A 20376-nucleotide genomic window follows, 5' to 3' on the forward strand; every position below is an offset into this window, starting at 1 on the left:
TGTAAATCTCAGTGGCTGGCTCTGCACCCCCCAGCACATTCCCTGCTCATCATTAAAATCTTACCAAGTCCCACAGCAATGGCATGGGGCAGCAGAGCAATAAAGCCTCTGCCAAAACACTGCCAGGCCAGTGCAGAGCAGGCAATGCCTGGGGCTCCAGGAGGCTCTGCTGATTCAAGGGTAAACCAGCTGGCCCCTGTGGGTCACTCCTGCCATGCCCAGTGGTGGCCAGAGTGTCCATAAGCATCTCCTCTTTGCCCCACTGCACTCCAGGGCATAGGATGGGCAGGCAGGGGGCAGAAATGGGAATTTGGCTGAGGTACCAGCAGCTGCAGGCACCTTCCTTTGTTGTCAGCACAGTGGCCATCAGCCAGCACAGAGAAAGCCTGGGGAGCTCAGGACATGTTTGGACCCATCCTGGGTCTTATACAGGCTCTTCCCAGCAGGCAAGGTCACAGATCAGTTTGCCCACTGTGAGTCTCTAGCCAGCTTTTTACCAAAGCCCTAGAGCAACCCCAAGCACCTTGTGGACACCTCAGCTGCAGCCCCCCAGCCCCTGCCCAGACACTGCTGCACAGCCCTGGACCTTGGGGGCTGTTCTGCAAGGTGGCACCGAAGAGGAGGCCACAATTTGCATGAAGCAGAACAAAGGTCTTGGGTCCACCCAGGGAAAAAGCCTGGGCAAAGTGCAGCAGGGCTCATCCTTGGTGGTGCTCACAGTGAACACTGCCCAAGGGCCCTGAGGAGCCACCCCACAGTCACTGAGCAGCAGCAGAGCATCACTAACCCATGGCTCCAGCCAAGGGTCTCATGGACAAAATAGGTGGTGTAGTGAAAATAATTGATGATCATCTTGTAGCAATTGATTATCTGTCTCCTGTAACACTGCTTTGCTCATGCATTAAAGGGCTGCTGCTTCATCTCACTGAGCCCAGGCCAGGCACACAGCCATGGCCCTCTGCCCAGCACCTCCCTGTGCCTGGGCAGGAGCCCAGAGCCAGCCCTGTTCAATGGGCAGCCCAAAGAGGAAGATTTCCTTGAGAGATGTGGGCTCCTCCTGCAGGGCCCTCCTGCTCTTCAGCTGCAGTCTGGGGATTAGGGTGATGCTGGAGCCATGGTTTATCTCACAGCCACTGGGGGAGTGGAGGTGGGGACTGCAGGGCTGTGGTCATTGCATGGACCCACCTGCAGGGAGAAGGTTGAAGCCCGCAGCAGCAACCACAGGGATTGCACCACCCCACAGCTCCCCCTTGCCCCCATCCCAGCTGCTGCCACCTCCTGCTCAGCTGTGGCACAGACCAGCCTTGCCCTTGCAAGCAGCTGGGAACAGCTCTGGCTGTTTGCAAAAGCTCAGCTGGAGCTGCACACTCAGCAGAACCCAAATCTCCCAGAAAAAACTGCACTCACTCCCCAGGAGCAGGAGCTGGGCAGGGACCCAGATCCCCTCCTCATGCTTGTCACATGAATGAGCTCCATGGCCAGAGTAGGGATTGTGCCGCATTGTGGGGAGGATTAGACCATTCCAGGAGGCCAGAGGGTCTGTGCTGGGGGGCTACCCTCCCTTCTGCCCACCCTGGCCTCTTATGGCACCATGGACATCACAGCAGGAGCCTTTTGCCCCACAGCAAGGGGAAATGTGCCCAGGGCAGCCATAGGGCTGTAGTGCACCTCAACAGCCCCCAGAGATGTGGTGCAGGATGCCCCTGTGCCAGGGCAGAGGTGGCAGCAGCTCCCCAGTTGCTGCCTTGCCCAATGATGTCCCCCCCAGAGCCCCTAAAACAGGGAAGGAAGGGACAGGGGCAGCCTGGCTGGCTTCAGCGGTCAGCAACTGGCAGCAGCTCCTGGCCAGCAGCTGCCTGCTCCCCTGGGAGCCCCCGAACCCCCCCAGCCACTGCCTCAGATGTTTGGGAAAACAAACTGCACGGGAATTAGCTCCCAACTATTTCCTCAATTCCAGCCGCTATGAGGAGAATTTGATTTTGCTCTGGAGGAGGAAGGAAGGCAGCCAGGCCCAGAGGAAACCTGAGCACTAACCCTGGGGCTGGCCTTGCAGTGCTGCGTCAGCAGGGGCTGGCCAGCAACACTCACACCGCTCGCCCTCTGCCACCAGGACCCCTTGGTCTGGGCAGTGGTGGGGGCATCCACACCCCAGGGGCTTGCCTTGCAGAGAGACAGGCTCAGCAGCTCCAGTTCAGCAGTCCCAGTGCCTCAGCTGCAAGATGAGCTCTGGCAGAGTATCCCCCTGAAAGCACTGAGGGTTGGTTTGAGCATCCACTGCCCAGTCACCCAGCATCGTGGCAAAGGCAGGGCTCCCACCAGTTACACCACCCAGTGTGGTTTATTTTGGCTCCTGTTCTAAGGGTAAGAGGCTGTGGGAGCTCAGGACCATGCTGGTACTTCCTAGCACTGCAGATACCTCTGCACAGAAAGGTGGCTAAATATAGCCCTGCTTCTGTGAGCCCAGACAGCCCCAGCCCAGCCGCTGTGGGAGGAGAGGTTGGCTGCAGGGCAGAGTCCAGGCCCTGCCGTGGTGCCAGCCCTGCCAAGCCTGCCCTTACAAGCAGGACAATTAAGAAACTTCTAGACTGAGTCATTTTATAGCCTAATAAAGAGCAAGTTTCAACTCCTGAACCCACACACACACCCCCCTGATTCCTCCTTCAGCTACCCTTCCACAGTGTATACCAGTGGCACTGCAGCCAGGGAGGGTGGGCACCAGCAGAGCAGTGGCTGAGAACATCCCTTGCTGCAGAGGGTATGTCAAAAACCCTTCTCACAGGCACAGTCAGTCTCAAGTGGCCATCAGCCACCCACTCAGCCTCTACCCAAGCCCCTTCTTGCAGCTCCCACACCTGGTTGTCCCAGCAGAGACCATGACACACAGAAGGGAGCAGGCAGGACTGGCAGCTAGTTTGTACCTACAAAACCAGGGGCAAACCCCTCAGGGCTGGTTTGTGACATGAACACATTGCTGCAGCTACAGCAGTGCCACTTAGGAAAATACAACCTGGCTCCACAGCATCACAGCTCAGCTCTGTACCATAAAACCCTTCTGTACAAAGCACTGTTGGCTTCCTAAAGCCACCCAACAGTATGAAAACCACCCCAGCCTGCTTTGTGAAACGTAGACCAAAACAGCCCCACAGCCAAGAAACCACAAGGAGAGCAGCTGCAGCGCAGGGCATGACACTGCCAGGGGCTCCAGGAACCCCAGGATGGCTCCATCAAGAACAGCCTTCTTCAGCCCTCCTTTGGTTTCAGCCACCATCAGTGCCAGGCCCTCAGCTGTGCACAGCAGTAGCACAGACAGGGGGACAGCAGGCATCTGCTCCTCCCCTGTCAAACTGTGTCCACCCTTCTCAGATCAAGGCTTTCACAGGCATCCTGGAAAGAAAAGCAGGGGAACAGAACATCTCTTAAAACCAGAGTGGGGACATTTGACTGTGAACTCACCAAACCCTCCTCTTGCAGCTGGCACAGTGGGAGAGGGGCATCTGACCCTTGGATGGAAACCAGCAGCTTCCACAGCCAGCAGGAGCCTCGGGGGTACTAGAAGAGCTCTGCCACAGCCCCACTCACCTCTCCCCCCAAACAAAGCTGACAGATCTGGCACACAGAAGTGCGATTTCTAGGAGAGAAGTTTCACGTCTGAAGGACAAATCATGGAGGGGGAGGGGAGGAAAAAAAACCAACCCAGAAAAAGAAAAAAAAAGGTAGTTTATTTGAAAAAAAAAAAAACAAAACAAAAAAAAACCAACAAAACAAACCAACAAACAAAAAAAAACTCAGCCTCTTACATATTTCTGATCAACATTTACCAGAACTTGAGAGCCATTAAACCTGCTCCAGGTACGTTTTGAGATATTTTCCAGCACTAAAAAGTAAAAAATAAATACGTACAAATTCTCTCCTCCCCCTGCCGGGTCCCAGCGGAGCGGCTCGGCACCCGCCGCCTCACGGTCTCAGTTGAACAGAAGCAAGTAAAAGAGGTTCCTCTAAGGGATAGAAGAGGGAAAGCAGAAGGCTTGGCCTCAGGGGATGTAGCAGCTCCACCCACCTCCCCCCAACCTTTCTCCTCTGCCCAAACCGCCCGTCCCGGGTGGGAACGGTTGGCACAGGGATGGATCGGCGCAAGGACGCTCCGGTGGAAGCCCAGCCCTGGTGGGATGAGGCGGCAGGACCAGGGCTGAAGCCTCAGCCCAGCACCAGCGGCCAAGCTCCCGTTGTTTATGCCCATTTCACGTCACCCAGTGCTGGGCTGGAAAGAGGCACTGCCAAGGCAGAGTTGAGGAGCAAGGCGACCCCAGCCCACCCCACGGAGGGCTCAGCGGCAGGGCCCGAGCGACACTACCCAGTGAGCCGCAACCTTCTTTCTCCAACCCAAAGATCCTGTGAGAGCACAGCTACAAAAGGGGGATTTAAGAACTACAGTAGCTAAAGTGTTTTCAAAACATATCTAAAGACCACCTACAGAGGCAGGAGGCACCGGGCACAGGGGCAAAGACCACCCTGCCCCATGCCCAGATTTCCCCCTCCACGGAGGGCCTGCAGTAAGAAGCGTGTGAAGCAGGATTCATCCAGGGCTGGCCCTGAAACCCATCATGCTTCAACAAATCCAGTATCCTGCTTTTTATGGCTTTTTAACAACAAAACTCCCCAAAATACAGGCATATACCCCCCCAAACTCCCCCCCCCCCCCCCCAGCAGAATACAGAGCTAAAGCACAGCTTAGAGCTAAGGCTGGTGCAGGTTCAGCTTAAGGCACGGATTAGTACATTCATGTTACTGTTAAAAAGCCCCAGTATAAAAAGCCCCCCTGCCCTGGCACGAGGATACTGCGTGCATAGCCCTGTCACCTTTGTTGAACACAGATGGAAAGAAGATTCAGAGCCTGGTTAAAATGAACACCTGGTTTAAACACTTCTCACAGCTGCCCAGGCCAGCAGAGCACTGCCCCGGCCACGGCGCCAGGCCAGCAGCGCTTCCCCGACACTCCGGGATTGACAGCGGTCCCTCACATGTGGCTCTCCTCCTCTTTGACTCCATCCTCCGTGCTCTTCTGAGGTGAGGGAGGCGAGGGGGCCACGTCGTTGTTTGCCTCTTTCTGCTTCTCTGCCTCGTCCACGTTGGTCTCCTCCTCCTTCCCTTCCTTCTTTGCCTTCTCCTCTGCCTTTTGCTCCTTTGCCACCAGGCGGTAGTTGATGCCCATCCCGATGAAGAGGTAGATCCCAGAGATGATGAGGATGACCCCACAGGCCCAGTATGTGTACTTGTAGTCACCATACATGTCGTTGAGCTTCCCTGAGGGACAGAGAGGGGACAACTTAGCAAAACACCCCCAGAACTGCTCCAGGTTGTGGAGATACTCCCAAGTGCAGTCCAAGCCCCTCACCCTCAGCTTCAGGTCTATATTCCTCCAACCCCTGCTCCCCAGCCCTGTGCCAAGGGCTGAGCCCCTGCTTCTTCAGCCACCCTTGGATGCTAGAGTGGCTTCAAGGTCAATATTTGTCCCCCTTGCCCCAGTGGCAAAGGCCACCCATGACTCAGAAGGACCCACAACAGCTCAGCAAGGCAAAACTCCCTGAGCACAGCAAAACCTACCTAGGAGAGGTGGTCCCAGAAGCACAGGGCAGCACTCCACGATGGTCACAAGGCCGACAGCACTGGAGAACCGCTGCGCTCCCACCAGGTCCATCAGGGTCTCAAACAGGACTGAGCTCAGCCAGCCAAAGGCAAAGCCAAAGAAGCCAGCATAGATGCAGAAGCCAGCATAGGTGGTGGACATGGGGGCCAGGAGGTGGCACACCCCATTGTAAATCACAGAGATGGCAAAGAAGTACTGGACTCTGGGTCTGATCCACTTGGTGTTTGCCACCAGTCCCATGGAAGGTCTGGCCACCATGTCTACAAAGGCCAGGATGGAGAGCAGGAAGGCTGCAGACTCGTTAGCAATCTTCTTGCTCTTTGCATAATTGCTGAGGAAGACCAAGGGGGTGAACAGCCCAAAGAACATGATCACATTGCCTGACAGATAGAGCAGGAAGCCCCTGTGCGTGAACAGGGACAGGTCCAAGAACTTGTTGATTGTCTGGAACAGTGTGCTCTTCTGTTTCTTGGCCTTCCCACCAATGAGGTCTGTGCTGGTGTCACTTTCTTCCTTTTTCACCACCTTCCCAGCTTCCTGCAGCACCTCCTTGTTGGTCTCTTTCTTCACCTGATCTGGCTTGGGGCCGATGGGCCGCATCAGGGACCCAGCAACACAGCAGTTTAGCAAGAGACCACCGAGGATGAGGAAGCTGCCACGCCAGCCAAATATGCCAAAGAAGACCTGGTTGATAGGTGCCAGGGTGGAGAGGAAGACAGGGCTGCCTGCCATGGCCAGCCCGTTGGCCAGGGGACGCTTCTTGAAGAAGTATTTGCCAATCATGGTTAAGGCTGGGTTCAAGTTAAATGCAAGTCCAAGGCCTGAAGGAGAGGAGAGACAAGGGATCAGAGCTGAACCATGCCCCAACAAGCCAGCAGCACCAGCAGAAGGGCTGGTGGGACCAGCAGGGCTGCCCAGCTCCACTTTGGTGTAGGAACTTCCCAACTGTACGAGCTACAGGCTAACAGCAAAGCCAGGCACAGGGATTTGGGAACTGGAAAGGAGGAGCTACTCCAGCTTGTGACAAAGGTCTGTCAACTGGCAAGGCACAGCTCCAATGAGGGAAGCCAAATGGACCCTCTCTATTCTCAGCACCAGACATCAGTGCCATGTGCTGGTGTCCCCACATCGTGTCACTGGAACCATCTTACAGGGATGCTCAACAGGAACAGGGATCGATGCAAATTCAAAGACTTCCCCTCTCAATTTCTGGGTTTAAGCTGCTCCATACCTCCAGCACTGCCCCATCACTTACCCCCCACGACCCCCACGCAGAAGTAGAGCTCCTCCACCGTGTTGCAGAAGGAAGCTGCGATCAGCCCACAGCCAGAGAGGCAACCACCCACGATCATGATGGGCCTGCTGCCGTACTTGTTCACCAGGATGCTGCTGATGGGACCTGGGGAGTGGAGGGAGATGCACCAAGATGAGTTGTCTTTGCACGAGATGAGACAGATGTAACAGGAGGTTCACTGCCACAGGCTGCTGGCTTTCACACAGTGACACTTCACCCAGCAAGAGAACTAGGGCAAAGGGAGAGGATGAGATTTGAGGGCAGCTAGAGGTAAGAGTTACTTGGTTAGAGCGTGGAAAGCTGGGAATTATGAGCAACCTGCCTTTTGTGAGATAAACATGGAGCTGCCTGAGCACCAGCTGCCCCCAGCACAGGCTGGGATCTTAGCAGCCAAATAAGCACATAGCAGCTGCCCATCTCCAGCAAGATGTTTCTGAACAGGACCAGAAACAGCTTCAATGGGAGCAAGTGGAGCTCCCTGAGAGCTTGTGGAGAAGCAGCACTCAGTGTGGCACCCAGGAGAAGGGGTGCTTGATCTCACTGCTACCCCTGCAGCAGGAAGAGCCCAAGTGCTCTGCACACCCACCTTTCAAGTGCTTCATTATCAGGAGCTTTAATCCAGAGCAAACAGTGATTAGATAGCGTGGAGCACACTCTACAGACACTAAAATGGATTTAAATAAGCTGAATGAAGAGCCATTGAATATTAACAGACCCAGCTTGGCCATTAACAGATAGAGAGGTTGTCAACATGTTGTTCATGGGTCCTCAGACTCTACTTGACCTTTTTGCCCAGTTTAAACAAAGCCTGGAGGAGGTTACATCTCCAGCAGGAGCTGCCCTAGCCCTGCAGCATCCCACTCCCCAACAGCCAGTGGTGCCCGTGTGCCAGTCAGAGCAGCCCACAACACAAGCACCGACCTGGTGCCATCAGCAGTGGGGGAAAAGGCTACAGCTGGAGTTCCAGGAGAGGCAGCAGCAGGTCCCTGAGCTGTCATATCACCCCAGGCCCCACACACTGCCCTGCAGAGCACTCAGCACTTTGCAAAACCTGGACCTTGAACTCGGCAAAGGTGCTGCCCCAGCACAGAGTCTAAAGGCAGTAGCAGCCTCTCCTCCAGGAAACCCAGGCTGAAGCAGCAAGCTCCGAGGGCAGCCTTCGGGAAACCAAGGGGCTGGGCAGCACTGGGCAACCCTGGGGGCAATTCCCTGATCTTAATTAAAACAAAAGGAAGAATTCACACTCACTCCTACCTCAGTGATTTGCATGAAGCATTTCTGAGCAGTGGCAGCTGACCTACTGTGAAAAACAAAAAATGCCAGAGTCCTCCCTGATCCTCCGTGGAGCTGAGAAAGGGGCTCCTGAAATCGCTGCAGCCATGGACCTTGGTGATGACTGCACAGGGTAGTTGTGCAGAGCTGCAGGACATCCAGCTCCACCACCCCCAGCCCTGCCCAGGGCAGGAACTGCCAGATACTACCATCTAGGACATGAGCTACTTTTTCTGTCTCCAAGTAAGCGTGTAGCTCCCACAGGAAGGAGCCGAGGGAAATGGGGAGAACAGGATCCACACTGCAACTATTTCAGTACAATTCAGACCCTGCAGAGGGTCTGAGCACAGGCTGCAAGAGCCCTGGAACAAGCAAGTGGGGCAGCAGCATGCTCCCACGCTCCAGCAGTCAGGGATGCACCTGGGCAGGTTCAGAGTATCCTCAGCATCCCCTCCACCATCTAACAGGCAAGTGGTTCAAGATGAGTGAGCTGCTGGGATTCAATGGCAACCGTTCCAGGGGAGCGGGAGAGTCGGTGTCATTGCGGAGGGAGGGGGACAGGGGCACAACCCCAGGAAAGAGGTAGGAACTGCGCCCCAGCTGCGGGGCAGCTCCAGGCAGTGCCACCCAGAGGGAGCATCTCTGAGGTATTTAGGGGGAGGAGCGGCCCAGATTGTGCCTCATTAAGGGCGAGCTCGCTAGCTCGTTATTGCGCGGGCGCCGGGAGCGCGCAGGGCGCTCGGCTGGCTGGGCCCGGACAAAGCGCAGCCTGTTCCCAGCCTGTGCCCGGAGGAGAGGCTCCGCGCTCGCCGCACGCTGACGTCAGCTCCTTTGGATGCGCCAAGGCAGCGGCCGCGGGCCGGCGGCCAGGCACCGGCCGGCCTCTGAAGCGGACACAGCCGCCGCCTCCCGGGAAGAGCTTCTTCCCCGGCAGAGCTGAGACACTGGGGCTGGCGGGGAGAGGGCTGGGAGGGCCGAGCCTGCTCCTCACCAGATCCAGACAAGCATAAAGCCCGAGGATTAAAAGGCTCCGAGAAGCAGTTTCTGGAGGATGGGGGAGGGAAGCTGCTTCAGCTGAAGCAGTTTTGCTTTATTCTGCTCGTGTCCCTGTGCTTCCAGCACACGTTGGCACCCTCGAGCAGCACAAGCTGCCTACAGAACTGCTGGGCACCAGCAGTGCCAGGTTTCAGCTCACAGCTGAGCCACGGGAACTCACCAGAAACAAATCCCTAGAAACAGCCACTGCTTGCTGGGTTAAAAAAAGGAAAAGAGAAGAGAAGCTGACAACTTATCAAGAAAACCCTGCAAGCAGGGCTCCTACACACGGCGCAGCAGCTCCTGGCCTTCGGGCAGGCGCTGGGAGCAGCGCTGTGTAACAAGGACAAGGGCAGAATTACACAAGTTGTAATTCCCCGGAAAGATTTTTTCCCCTCCCAGCTTTGCAGAGGACAGATTAACCTGGTTTTGAATCCTGGGCATTCAGTCGAACTTTCTGAGCAGCCTCCTTCAACCAAACTCGCAAAGAGAAGCTTTGCTCTCATGTAAAGAGAGACTTCCCAACACTGAATCAAGTTTTGGTTGCTGTCACAACAGCAAGGTGCAGATCTTCAGCCCCAGCCAGAGCCACATCCCACACTGAAGCACAGGCACTGCTGCCTGCAGCCCACTTACCTCCTGCATACATAACAGCCAGCATGATGGAGGAGATCCACGAGACTTTGCTGCTGGATGCATTGAAGATGACCTCAATCTCTTTGAAGAACACAGTGATGGATTTGGGGAAGGCATAGGAAAACCCAATGGAGATGAAGGCTCCGATGACCACAGCCCATCCCCATCCTCCTTCAGGAGGAGTGTATCCCACTGGGCCTCCGATGGCCGGTGGCATCTTGAACCAAGCTGGTGATGGCTCAGTGGGGGTTCAAAGACCTGCAAAGGACAAAGACTTGCCTGAGATGAAAGCACACAGCTGTACCCCCACTCCCTGGCATGCAGTGGCATGGCTTGAGTCCTGCTTGCAAGGCTGGCACAGCATCAGCACCCTGGCCTCATAAGGCCATCCCAAAGCACACGCTCGGGTTGCTGCTGGCCTTTGCAAGTCCCACCCATCAGAAATTTAAGCAGCAAATGTAAGACATGACATCCTGTCCCAGGCTGAAAAGGGCAGGCAGTGCCCCTGTCAGCCACAGCCAGGGCACAGCTACCAGTATTGCAGAGGGCTGAGCAGGGCAGGGGCTGGGCTGGTCAGGGCTCACCAGCCTGAGGCAGAGCCCCTGCAACTTCTCTATGAGGTCATCCCAGCATTGTCTTCGTACACAGGAATATGCCAGGGAGCCCCAGGCCACCCAGAGCAGGAACAGCACACCCAGACCAAGGAATGCAGACCTCAGAGGAATTCAGTCCAGACCCAGGAGCCTAGACAGCTCCACTCCTGCCAGGAAAGAGCAGACATATGTCCCTGCACCGCCTGGCAGGCCCAGAAGGTCAGAGGCCATGGCTAAACTTAGCCTGGGCAGCCATCAGGAAAGGCTCCCACCCATGTGGAGAGGGGAAGGGGGTCTGTCCAGAGCAGCCCAGCAGAACCCAGCTCCCTGGCTTGGCCAGCCAGGTACCCCAGGATCCAGCCACAGCCAAACCCTCCTCCCCTGCTGAAAAGCCTACAGCAGGTTTCACAAAAGCACTCAAGTGTAAAAACAATTCACCTTCAAAGTTCAAACCCAGCAGGATTAGAAACAAAATGAATGGGGAAATGTCATCTGAGCTTGCTGAGGTGTGGAATCCTCTTGGAGAGGCCAACAGATCAGATCACTTGGGAGACAAGCAGCTCCTGCATCCCTGTGCTGCAGCTGCCACACAGCTGGATCCCACCTGCAGCTGTGGTTGCCCAAACAAGGCTGAGAAGGCAGCAGAGAGCAGCAGCAGCTGTCCCAGGAAGAAGCTGCAACCAGAGCAGATGCTCATGAACCTGGGCAACAGCATGCAAAGCACCAGGGCTCCAGCACACCCTGCTGAGTTGAGAAGCCATTTTCTGACACCCCATGACCTCTCACCAGAGACTCCCTGCATCCATATCAAGCACCAGCCGCCAAGAGGGGCCATGGGGCTCCTTCACTTGCAGTCAGTCCTGTGCTCCACTGCTCATATTTCCACTTGAGGAAAAAGCCACCTCTGAGCAAGAGCTTTCTCCAGAACTCCCTTGGGTCACACCAGCCATAGCAACAACTTCACAGCATCCTGCCAGGTGAGAGGTGCAGCCTCCTATTTATAGCATCATCCATTCAATCTCTGGGCGATTACCATCTCCTCCACAGCTGCTGACGTGCCAGCATCTACCTGGCATGTCCCCTCATGCCCTCAGCATGCCACACAGTGCCACAGGCACTGACTTGCTTCTGCTTGCTCCATGTCGCTTTGGTGTCCATCCAAGGCCAGGATCCTGACATCCCAACTGAAGGGCAGCCCCAAGTCATGGGGATCCCCTGCTCCCACCTGGCACCAGAGCCACAGCCAAAGTTACCTGATATGGCACCAGGTTTGCCAGAGCCACCTGACACCCAGACAGGCTCGGGTGCCGCCTCAGACCCACCCAGGACAAGAGGACATGTAGGAGGCTGGGCTCTGGAAGCTGCTCAGGCTGGTTCAGCAGAGACACTGCTCTCCTCACTGGCAGGGTGTTTTCTGCACCCCAGCCAGTGCCACATATGACCATCACGAGCAGATCTGAGCCACCCTGAACTCCAACAAAGGAATCATTGACAAGACGCTGCCCCAAGCACGTCCACAGCTGAACTATGCCCAGGAGCCAGCAGAGCCGAATCCCTCCTCAGACCCCCGGGGACCATAGCCACACGCAGCAGCCCACCAGACAGAGCCCCCCATGGCAAGGTCTGGCTGAAGGAAGCCCCCATGGCACAACCCAGAGCCAGCACAGCCCCATGAGCACCAGCCCAGATGCATTCCTGTGATTTACTGTAGGCTATCCTGCTCTAGCAGAGGGGTTGGACAAGATCTTCAGAGGTCTCTTCCAACCCTGCCATTCTGTGAAGGTGCCAAGCTCTGCAGAGGCTCTTACCATGAACCTCTGGTCTCAGCATGGGAAGCAGCTCACCCATCTTTCTGAACAGCCACTATGAAGCTGGGTTTTGCTTCACATCATCTCCCCACACAAGCTGCACACTGGAGTTCAGCCAATCTCTTGCTTCGAGTCCCACTGAACATGCAGAGCACCCCAACTTCAAAGCATCACCTCACAACATTGACATGTCTGATTTTTAACAGATGAGGTAACCTGGTTCTGGCAATAAAAGCTACCAAAAGGAATAATCCACTTGGTAGCACTAATTAAAACTGCTGGCAATAAAAGCTGTCCAAAGCAAGAGCTGGAAGGTGCTGGGGATTTTTTTCCCCCCCTTTTGTTCCTTAGACACACACAGGTTTAATTCTTCCACCTCTGCCAAGGAGCTTGACTGCACCAAAATTACTGTGGCTTAATTCATCTGTCTGTTCTCCCTCTGCAAATAGCATTCTTCCTCCTGTGGGTGCTCAGGTGGCATCTCTCCTCTGTGAAGTACAAGTCTTCTGTGGGGTTAGACATGACCTCTCTTGCACTGCTGAGAGAGTGGAAAAACCTTGAACTGAACAAGGTTTGAGACCGTGAAGCAAGATTCCCAAAGCCTGACGCCAGAGGGTTTGCAGGATGAGTTCTGCATGCCACAACATTTTTCCCTGACTCATAGAAAACCCTGATTAAGAAGGCCACTTTTAGAAAGCTCTTTCCCTCAACCACATTAAGGCTTCTTGCCGATTTCCTCCTTGCCCCTGCGCAGCAGCTTCAAATGGGGGGGGGGGAGGGAGGGGAAGCAGACATAAGGCAGCCAGTTTCATTAGAAAGCCTTCCTCCCCTTTGCAAAGAGCAAAAAAAACCCTACCCAGAACATAGTTATGACATTTGCAGCTGTTTTGGAAGAGCTGCAACGTGTAAGACGTGTTTGGAAATCAAATTCACAGCTGCCAGGCAGCCAGCTACAGTTCGCCCTATTAGGAAATAAAATAACCGTATTTGCAGTAATTAAGACTGATGAGACCAAGTAATGACTGCAAGTATCACATCTGCTCCCTGTAAACGTCCTGACTAATCCACAGGAATGGATAGCCTACAGCAACCCTCCTCTGCACCGTGCTGGTGAGAACAGGAGCAGAGGCTTCGCAGGCAACCAAGATTCTATCACCTCAAAGCAGGTCCCACCGAGACTAAAAACCCTTCCACCTCTCAGGTCCTACACAAGCACTGATTTCCTTTCTCCAGAGGGGCCTGGAACGGGAAGATTTCAAGACTTTGAGTTACATAATGCAGCAAATTGCTGTGCTTTTGAGAGCCCCAGGCTGGCAGGGCTCCAGAGCAGAAAGACAGAGGCTCACATTTATACAGCCCTGTAAATGCCACAAAGTATTTCTGGGGCAAACCCTTTATGAAAGCGCCCTCGCGCCTTTTTGGGGTCAGAGGACAAAGGAAGGTCCTTGCCCACACAGGGGCTGTGCCCAGGCACTATGTAGCTCCTGAACATGGCTGCAGCTCAAGGCTTTCCTGTTCTAGGCACACAGTCACCTGGCATTTGCTGCCCTGACAGCTTGCACAGCCTTTTCCATGGAGTAGGGCTCTCAGAGTGGTGGCAGAACGGAGGCTGGAGGAGCACAGGCAGCAGAGCCCATCATCTGTGAGGGCTGGAAGAACTGCCCAGTGCCCCTTGGCACCTCAGCAGGTCCTTGACAGCTGGTCTCAGCACTGCTGCAAGCAGGCTACATCTGCTACCAGCCACCTGCTCCAAAGAGGGATGTGACAAGCCTGCAGTGGGTCTGAGAGGCAGCAAGGTCCCCCAAGAATGTCCCTACCTTACATAGCAGCCATTTGGGCTCCTTTTGCCTTTGCCAGCTGGATCCAGCTTTTGGTCACTGAATACCAACACACCCAGGATGGGTGCAAAGCTGCCCTTTGCCTGCTCCCTGAGGATCTTCCACCCAGAGTCCCCATCAGAGGGGCATGAGAGGGGGATGCGGCTCCCAGGAGCCTGGTGAGCATTCTTTCCCACCAGCTCCATCCCAAAGCACTGCCCAGACAAGTGCCAAAAACACCTACTCCAGCCCAGCCTCAGCTCACAGCAGCAGGTTCTTTCAGGGCTCGACACGCAGCAGGATAGCACAAGGCATTATACACATCCATGGGACATCTGTCCATGTGGGCACCCAACAGCCCTCAGACATCTCTTCTGGTCCCTGGAACTACACCGAGATCTGGTACTGCTGGGGAACTGGAGGTGCTGGCAATCGCTGCTGGTTATGGCTAACAACACTTCCTAGCTTCGAATTCAGCCTTTTTCTGGCCAGAAACAAGATAAATAGAGATTGTTCTGAGCTAATGAGACACCACTTTCCCCAGCTTTAAGCGGGTTTAGAGCATTAAGCAGGGAGCGGGGTTTAACCTGTCGGCACATGGCCTACGTGACTGCCCCGCGCCCGGCACCAAGACAATGCCCGATTGAGGCCCTGCTCAGCTCCCGGGGTGAGGCCAGGTCAGCAGCACAGGCAGGGCTTGCTCAGGGCCCACACAGGCAAGCTCCAGGTTTGTCAGCACCGCCTTGGCTCGCTCAGCGCCTTCCCCCCGGGCCGGCCAGCGCACCCTCAGACGTGCCCTGGTCTGCCAGCCCAGGGAGCAAAGCTGGGCACGCAGACAGGCAGACGCCATGGGGCACGGCAGCATCACCAGCTGCTCTCCTCTCCCTCCCAGCTGCACCCACTGCCACCAGCAAGCCCCAGCCTGCAGATGCACAGAGCAGCCCACTCACCCCACCAGGGGCCAGTGCTGCTGGTCAGAACCAGAGCCCTTCCCTGGACACTCAGCACTGGGCTCCACAGCAGACAGAGCCCTCGGCCAGCCGAGGACAGCCACGGTGCACAGGTGGAAGGCTGCAGCTACCTGGAAGTGGGGTGCTGGGATGGTCTGGCAGCTTTGAGAGGCAGCAAGCAACGACGGAAAGTTGTTCCTGCCCACCACGTACCAGACAAGCTCCCACCTTGGGCTGCCCCGCCAAGTTTTAGCACCAGCAACGCTCAACCTCAGCAAGGACCAAGCATCGTACTGGCACAAGAATGTACAAAGTCAAGCTTAGGCTATCAACAAGATCAATAAGCCCAGCTTATTTCTACAGAAGAGCCTGACTGGGGCCTTAGCTCCCCAGCTCTGACCCAAAACCCTGCAGGCAGACCTGGAGGGGGTTTCAACTTTTACAAGAACATGATGTGGAGCAGGTCTCATGGACATTCCCTGAGCTCACATCACTTTAGACCCCAGGAACAGAACCCAAAGCCCTCTAACTAGCTCCATGAGGATGGTTCATCCCTAGGCTGCGGGGCTGGCAGCTGCCCACCCTGTGCTCACGACCATGTCACTGCTGGCACTTCACTGGGGAGTTCCACACATGGGTTTGAAGGGACTTACCCAAAAGGCACAAGATTAAAAATTGAAGCCCCACAGTACACTGTGCCTGCCTGAGGACAGAGTAAAGGCACTGCTGAAGATACAGCCCCAGACTCCGCTCACACTCCTGTCCCTAGGGGAAAAGAGCTACAGGAGCCCCAACCAAGCTTCCTGTCACAGAAGGGGACAGCGAACTCCCAGCCTCTGTGCAGGGTTTCAGTCCCACCCTGAGGACAAACTGTGCCCTGCCAGGGAGCAGAGTCAGTCCTCCCTGCACCAGCGGTGCTCGGGAATGCTCCCAAGACATCCTGTACCCACCAGGAAATCCTCAGAATGAGAAAAATGTGGTACCAAATAGCACCAGCATTCTTTCATCAGACACCCGCCAGCCAGCACCGAGGCACTTGGGGCTTGGCAGCAGAGCAGGTAGTGCCTGGCCTCAGAACCCCAGAAAGACAGCCACCATGCTCAGACCACCACTCCCTGCCTCAGCAAGAGTCTGGAGCAGTCTTTGCTCCTAGCTGCCACCATGTCATCATTTCCTTCAAGGCCTCGAGGCGGTCCAGAGCTGGAGGTAGAGGACCTTCACCCAGCAGCACGCAGGTGACCTCTGTTTCAGGAGTTAACTGCAGCCCCACGCTAATTTTCTTCGGCTGCAGCACAACTCCACTGCAGCAGCTTTAAGGGCACGTTTGGAAGTGAGTCACAGACATCACCACGAGAGGCTCCCACTTTATTCACGTGGCTGCTATAGGCTGATTGCAGAGAATAGGAAAAGCCATAAAAGCGCAACAATGAGATGAACACCCTTGTGCTTAATGAGATGCAGCTCACCTCCCCAAGCCTACGTGCAGCTTCCAAACTCCTCATAAAGGACACAAAATTACAGCACTGGGTATTTTCCACCTTAGCTGCCAGATAAGCCAAGCCAATTGTGTGGGACAGATGGCAGCAGAAAGCATTCACAAGCGTTTGCACCTTTCCAGGAACCACCCTGGAAGCTTCACACCTTTACAACAGGGCACCGGGACTGGGCACAGTACCCTGGGGACACAGGGAAGTTTGAGAATGCTACAGAAAAACACCTGCAGTTAAGAGATTCTCACACACACACAGCCCGTGAGTAACTGACAAAGTCCCTTCTCACAAAGCCACTCAACAGGAGCTCTGGGGGCACCTCCACAACCCCCACTCCCAGCACACAGAAGCTACTCCGTGCTCTGGCCCATTTCTCAGCCCTGCTCCTTTCCTTCTAGGCTAAGCCAAGAACGCCTCAGAGCAAAGCCACCCAGGAGAGTCAGCCAGCACTAAATTACCTCACTTTGCATGAAAATGGGATGCCTGCGCACCACAAAAAGGCTTAAGGCTCCCAGAAAAGCACAAAACCAGTATCAGTAGATTTCAGGTTTCTTGTGATACAACTAGGAAAAAAAAGACTTGTCTTTTTTTTCCCCCTCACAAGAAAACTTAAAGCCCAAGACCATGAGTAACCAGCGAAGGTGCAGAAACACAGCGATGAATCGGGAACCCCTAGTGTAAGGCAGCGACTGCACAGGGTAGATGGGGGCCCAGCAGAAGGGGCTGTGCAAAAATCTGCTGTCGCTGGGAAGGATTCAAATCCCACTTCTCCCACTGCAGCTACAAGTTATTCACAACCTCTTCCTCATCGCCTTTTCTCAGGTCAATTTCCAAATGCATCTGCACACCCTTTTCCTGCGGGACCCTGGCCCGAGCCAGGGCACCCATGCCAGTCGAAACAGCACCAGGTTTGCTGGGGGCCACTGACCTCCAGAGGCCCCAGATGCCACCGGCCCTGCTCGCCTCCCCAACTATCCCACCCTGGGTCTCGGCTATGCCTCCAGAGGCCACCAGGCTCTGCACAGAGCGGCCCCTAGGATCCCAGGCCAGAGCTAGCTCCTGCTGCACTCAGAGGCAAGAAAGTTTAGGAGCTGCCACCTGCTCCCAGAGCTTTTCAACAACCTCTCGCGGCCTTGGTCGAGCTCTAGCGGACCCAGCTGCCCGGTGCTGGGGACCAGAGCAAGTCCATCCTCCCTGCCAAGGCACAAATAGCCATGGAAAGGTTCCCGTCCTGGCGCCGTAGCTGGGTCTTGCGGGCTCCTCCCCACCAGCACCGACCCCACAGGGAGACACGGCACTAGAAGAGCTTCGCCCACTCCCCCACCGAGTGGCTTCGAGCGGCCGAGGGCCGCTGCGCAGACGGTAGGAAGAGGCCTCCCGGCGTCGTCCCCCAGCAGCCGCACAGGCTCCGGCCGCGCTCCCGCACGAACCTGCCCAAGGGCAGAAGGGGCGAGCCCCCAGCCCGTCCCCCACACGGGAGACCCACCGGCGCTCGCAGGAGTCGCGGTTCCAGGAGACCTCGGCCGGAGCTACCTCTACTTATCGGGCACCAGGCGGGACGGTAACCGCCTCTGCCCCGCCGCTATCGCGAGCGCAAGACGCGGCCCCACGAACAAGCCGGGGGGCGCCGGTGCGGAGCGGCCAAGAGCAGAGGGGCCTGGGCCCCGCCGGTCCCCGCCAGCCGCACCAGGACGAGCATCTGAGAAGGTAGGAGGCAACCTCCGGAACAGGGCACCCCGGGACAGGGCACCCCCGGGGCCCTGAAGTCACCCGAGGCCACTGGCCTCTGCCCGGGGGTCACTGGGACAAGGGCGCACGGAGGGCGGCTCTGCCCGCGCGGGACCGGCCGCGGGGCGCTGCTACCGGCGGCCCAGGCGGCGAAAGGCTACCAGGCAGGGCAAGCGTGGGACCCTCACCCACGCGGCTGGGCCAGAACGGGAACGAAATACGCACCCCATACACACACTTCTTGCACCCCGGGGCCGGGGGCGCCGGAAGGCCCGGAGTGGCGGCGGACATGGCACGGCGAGACCCGCCGGCGGGGAGCTGCTCGCTCCGCCAAGAGCGGCTGCGCCCACGTGCGACCAGCCACCGGTTGCAGCCCCATTATGCCCAGGACCCTCCCGCCTTCTATGCCGGGCGCAACGCCTCCGGTCTGCGCGGGGCCACCAGAATGAGCGGAACCCCACCCCACCCCGGCCCGACCCCGCATCCCGCTCAGTCCCGCCACGTGGAGCCGCCCCGGCGGCGCCGGGCCCTACCTGCGCGTGCCGCCGCTGGCCGAGTGCTACTGCCCCCGCCCCCGCCGCTATAAGGGCGGAGGGGCCGCGGAGGGCGGGGGTGGGGCGGGACGCTGCTGGACCCCGCCCTCCCGCGCCACGTGCGCGCCGCCCCGGCAGCTCCCGCTGCCCCCCGGGGCCCCCGCGGTCGGCGGCAGAGCCCGGCCCAGCCGTGCGCCCCGGCACGTACCGGCTCGGCGGGGGAAAGGCGGCGGCGGGCGGGAGCTGCGGCCCCCGTCAGTCCCGGGCCCCGCCGCCTCTCCGGCCCTCACGAGTCCCGCTCCTCGCGGGTCCCGGGGCCCCCAGTGTCGCGGGAAGGAGGTTTCTGGCCGGTTCCGCCGCCGGCGGGCGGGAGGCCGGGCCGGATGCTGCTGGGACTTGACGCAGCAGCAGCTTCGGGACTTCCCCTACCTCGTTCTGCGGGGGTGTCACCGGGGGGGGGGACAAGGACACCCCTCGTGCCCTGCCCGGCTCCACTGCTCACACCACCAGGCCCTGCAGCGCCCCAGGGACTTCTTTCGAGTGGACGCTGCCAAGCGGCTCTGCTAAAAGCTACCAGCCCTGTCCCCTGCCCAGGGTGCTTAACATGGGCACCACAAAGTCACGCACAGCCACTACCTGTGGCTGGCCACTGCCTCTTCCTCGGTATAGTGATGCACTGGAGGATGTCCCAGCACCCTTTGCCATCATCCCGGATGAAGTGAGCTCCAAGCAGTTGGGGTGTGTGAAGCCTGGGCATGGCCTGGATGCCACTGGCATTCCCATCACTTTGGGATCTATGGAGGAAAACGGGCCTGGGCTTGGTATGCCCAGCACTGGCGTGTGGGACCTCGCTGGCAGCATGGCTCCATCCCAATCTAAGCTCCTCACCCCCTCAATGCCAAACTGCCTGTGGCACCCACACATCTGGTACCCACGCATTGAGTGCTCCTTGCTCCCCATGTGCACTGAACGCTGCACAAAGCACTGTTGCCTCCATCGTGTTCCTGAGCTGCTCTCCCCAGCCTAATCGCGCTAATTGTCCCCTGGGCCACATGTCTGAGGCTGTAATTCGCTTTGGGGCCGTGTGGCGCAGAGCCCAGGCAGGGCAGGAGGGGAGCAGCAGAGGCACTGCGGTGACACTGCACAGATGAGGCTGCAGGAGCTGCGAGCCCTTTCATGTCAGGGGAAACGGCGGCTGCAGGAGCACGTTGCGGGGGTGCTCGGGGTGTGCTCCGAGCGTGTCAGGGCACCCAGCGGGCCAGGTGCACTCATGAAAGGAGAACAGGGACTACAACAAACTCCTTCACCCACTTCTGAGGCCAGACACCCTAAACCAGAGCGCCAGTGGGTGGGAGGTTTTCTTGATCTGCCTTGTTTCTGCCTGACCTAAGAGGGAGAGGTCTGGCTCTGGTTTGCTTAGGCAACAGGATGAATAATCATTTAAAAGGGGCAATTTTGTCTCCAAGCACCAGTTAGCTCTGCCATTCCTTGACTTCCCATCTGGGACTGAGTGCTCTGCATGGTCTGGGCTGAGGTGGGGAGTGCTGCAGGGGGATCCCAGTCAGGACAGGAGCTT

General features: G+C 57.1%; 1 protein-coding gene across 1 annotated transcript; it reads right to left on the reverse strand.

Annotated features, from left to right (window-relative positions):
• Window positions 1–4695: 4695 nt before the first annotated feature.
• Window positions 4696–18925, reverse strand: SLC16A1 (solute carrier family 16 member 1). The gene is made up of 5 exons (XM_054176410.1): window positions 18801–18925; window positions 9882–10139; window positions 6900–7043; window positions 5602–6465; window positions 4696–5301 (listed from the first exon to the last, which is right to left on the reverse strand). The coding sequence occupies exons 2-5, from the start codon at window positions 10096–10098 to the stop codon at window positions 5015–5017; spliced, it is 1512 nt and encodes a 503-aa protein (XP_054032385.1). The 5' UTR covers window positions 10099–10139; window positions 18801–18925; the 3' UTR covers window positions 4696–5014.
• Window positions 18926–20376: the final 1451 nt, after the last annotated feature.

This window comes from Dryobates pubescens, chromosome 35 (assembly GCF_014839835.1).
Source record: "Dryobates pubescens isolate bDryPub1 chromosome 35, bDryPub1.pri, whole genome shotgun sequence".
NCBI lineage: Eukaryota > Metazoa > Chordata > Aves > Piciformes > Picidae > Dryobates > Dryobates pubescens.

Bases quoted from the DNA above. Each gene is read 5' to 3' on its own strand.
- SLC16A1 (XM_054176410.1), bottom strand. From the start codon at position 10,098: ATGCCACCGGCCATCGGAGGCCCAGTGGGATACACTCCTCCTGAAGGA. The intron at 6,466-6,899 runs GTAAGTGATGGG...CCTCTCCTTCAG, and splicing joins CTGCGTGGGGGTCGTGGGGG to GCCTTGGACTTGCATTTAAC. The intron at 5,302-5,601 runs GTAGGTTTTGCT...TCTGTCCCTCAG, and splicing joins TCTGGGACCACCTCTCCTAG to GGAAGCTCAACGACATGTAT.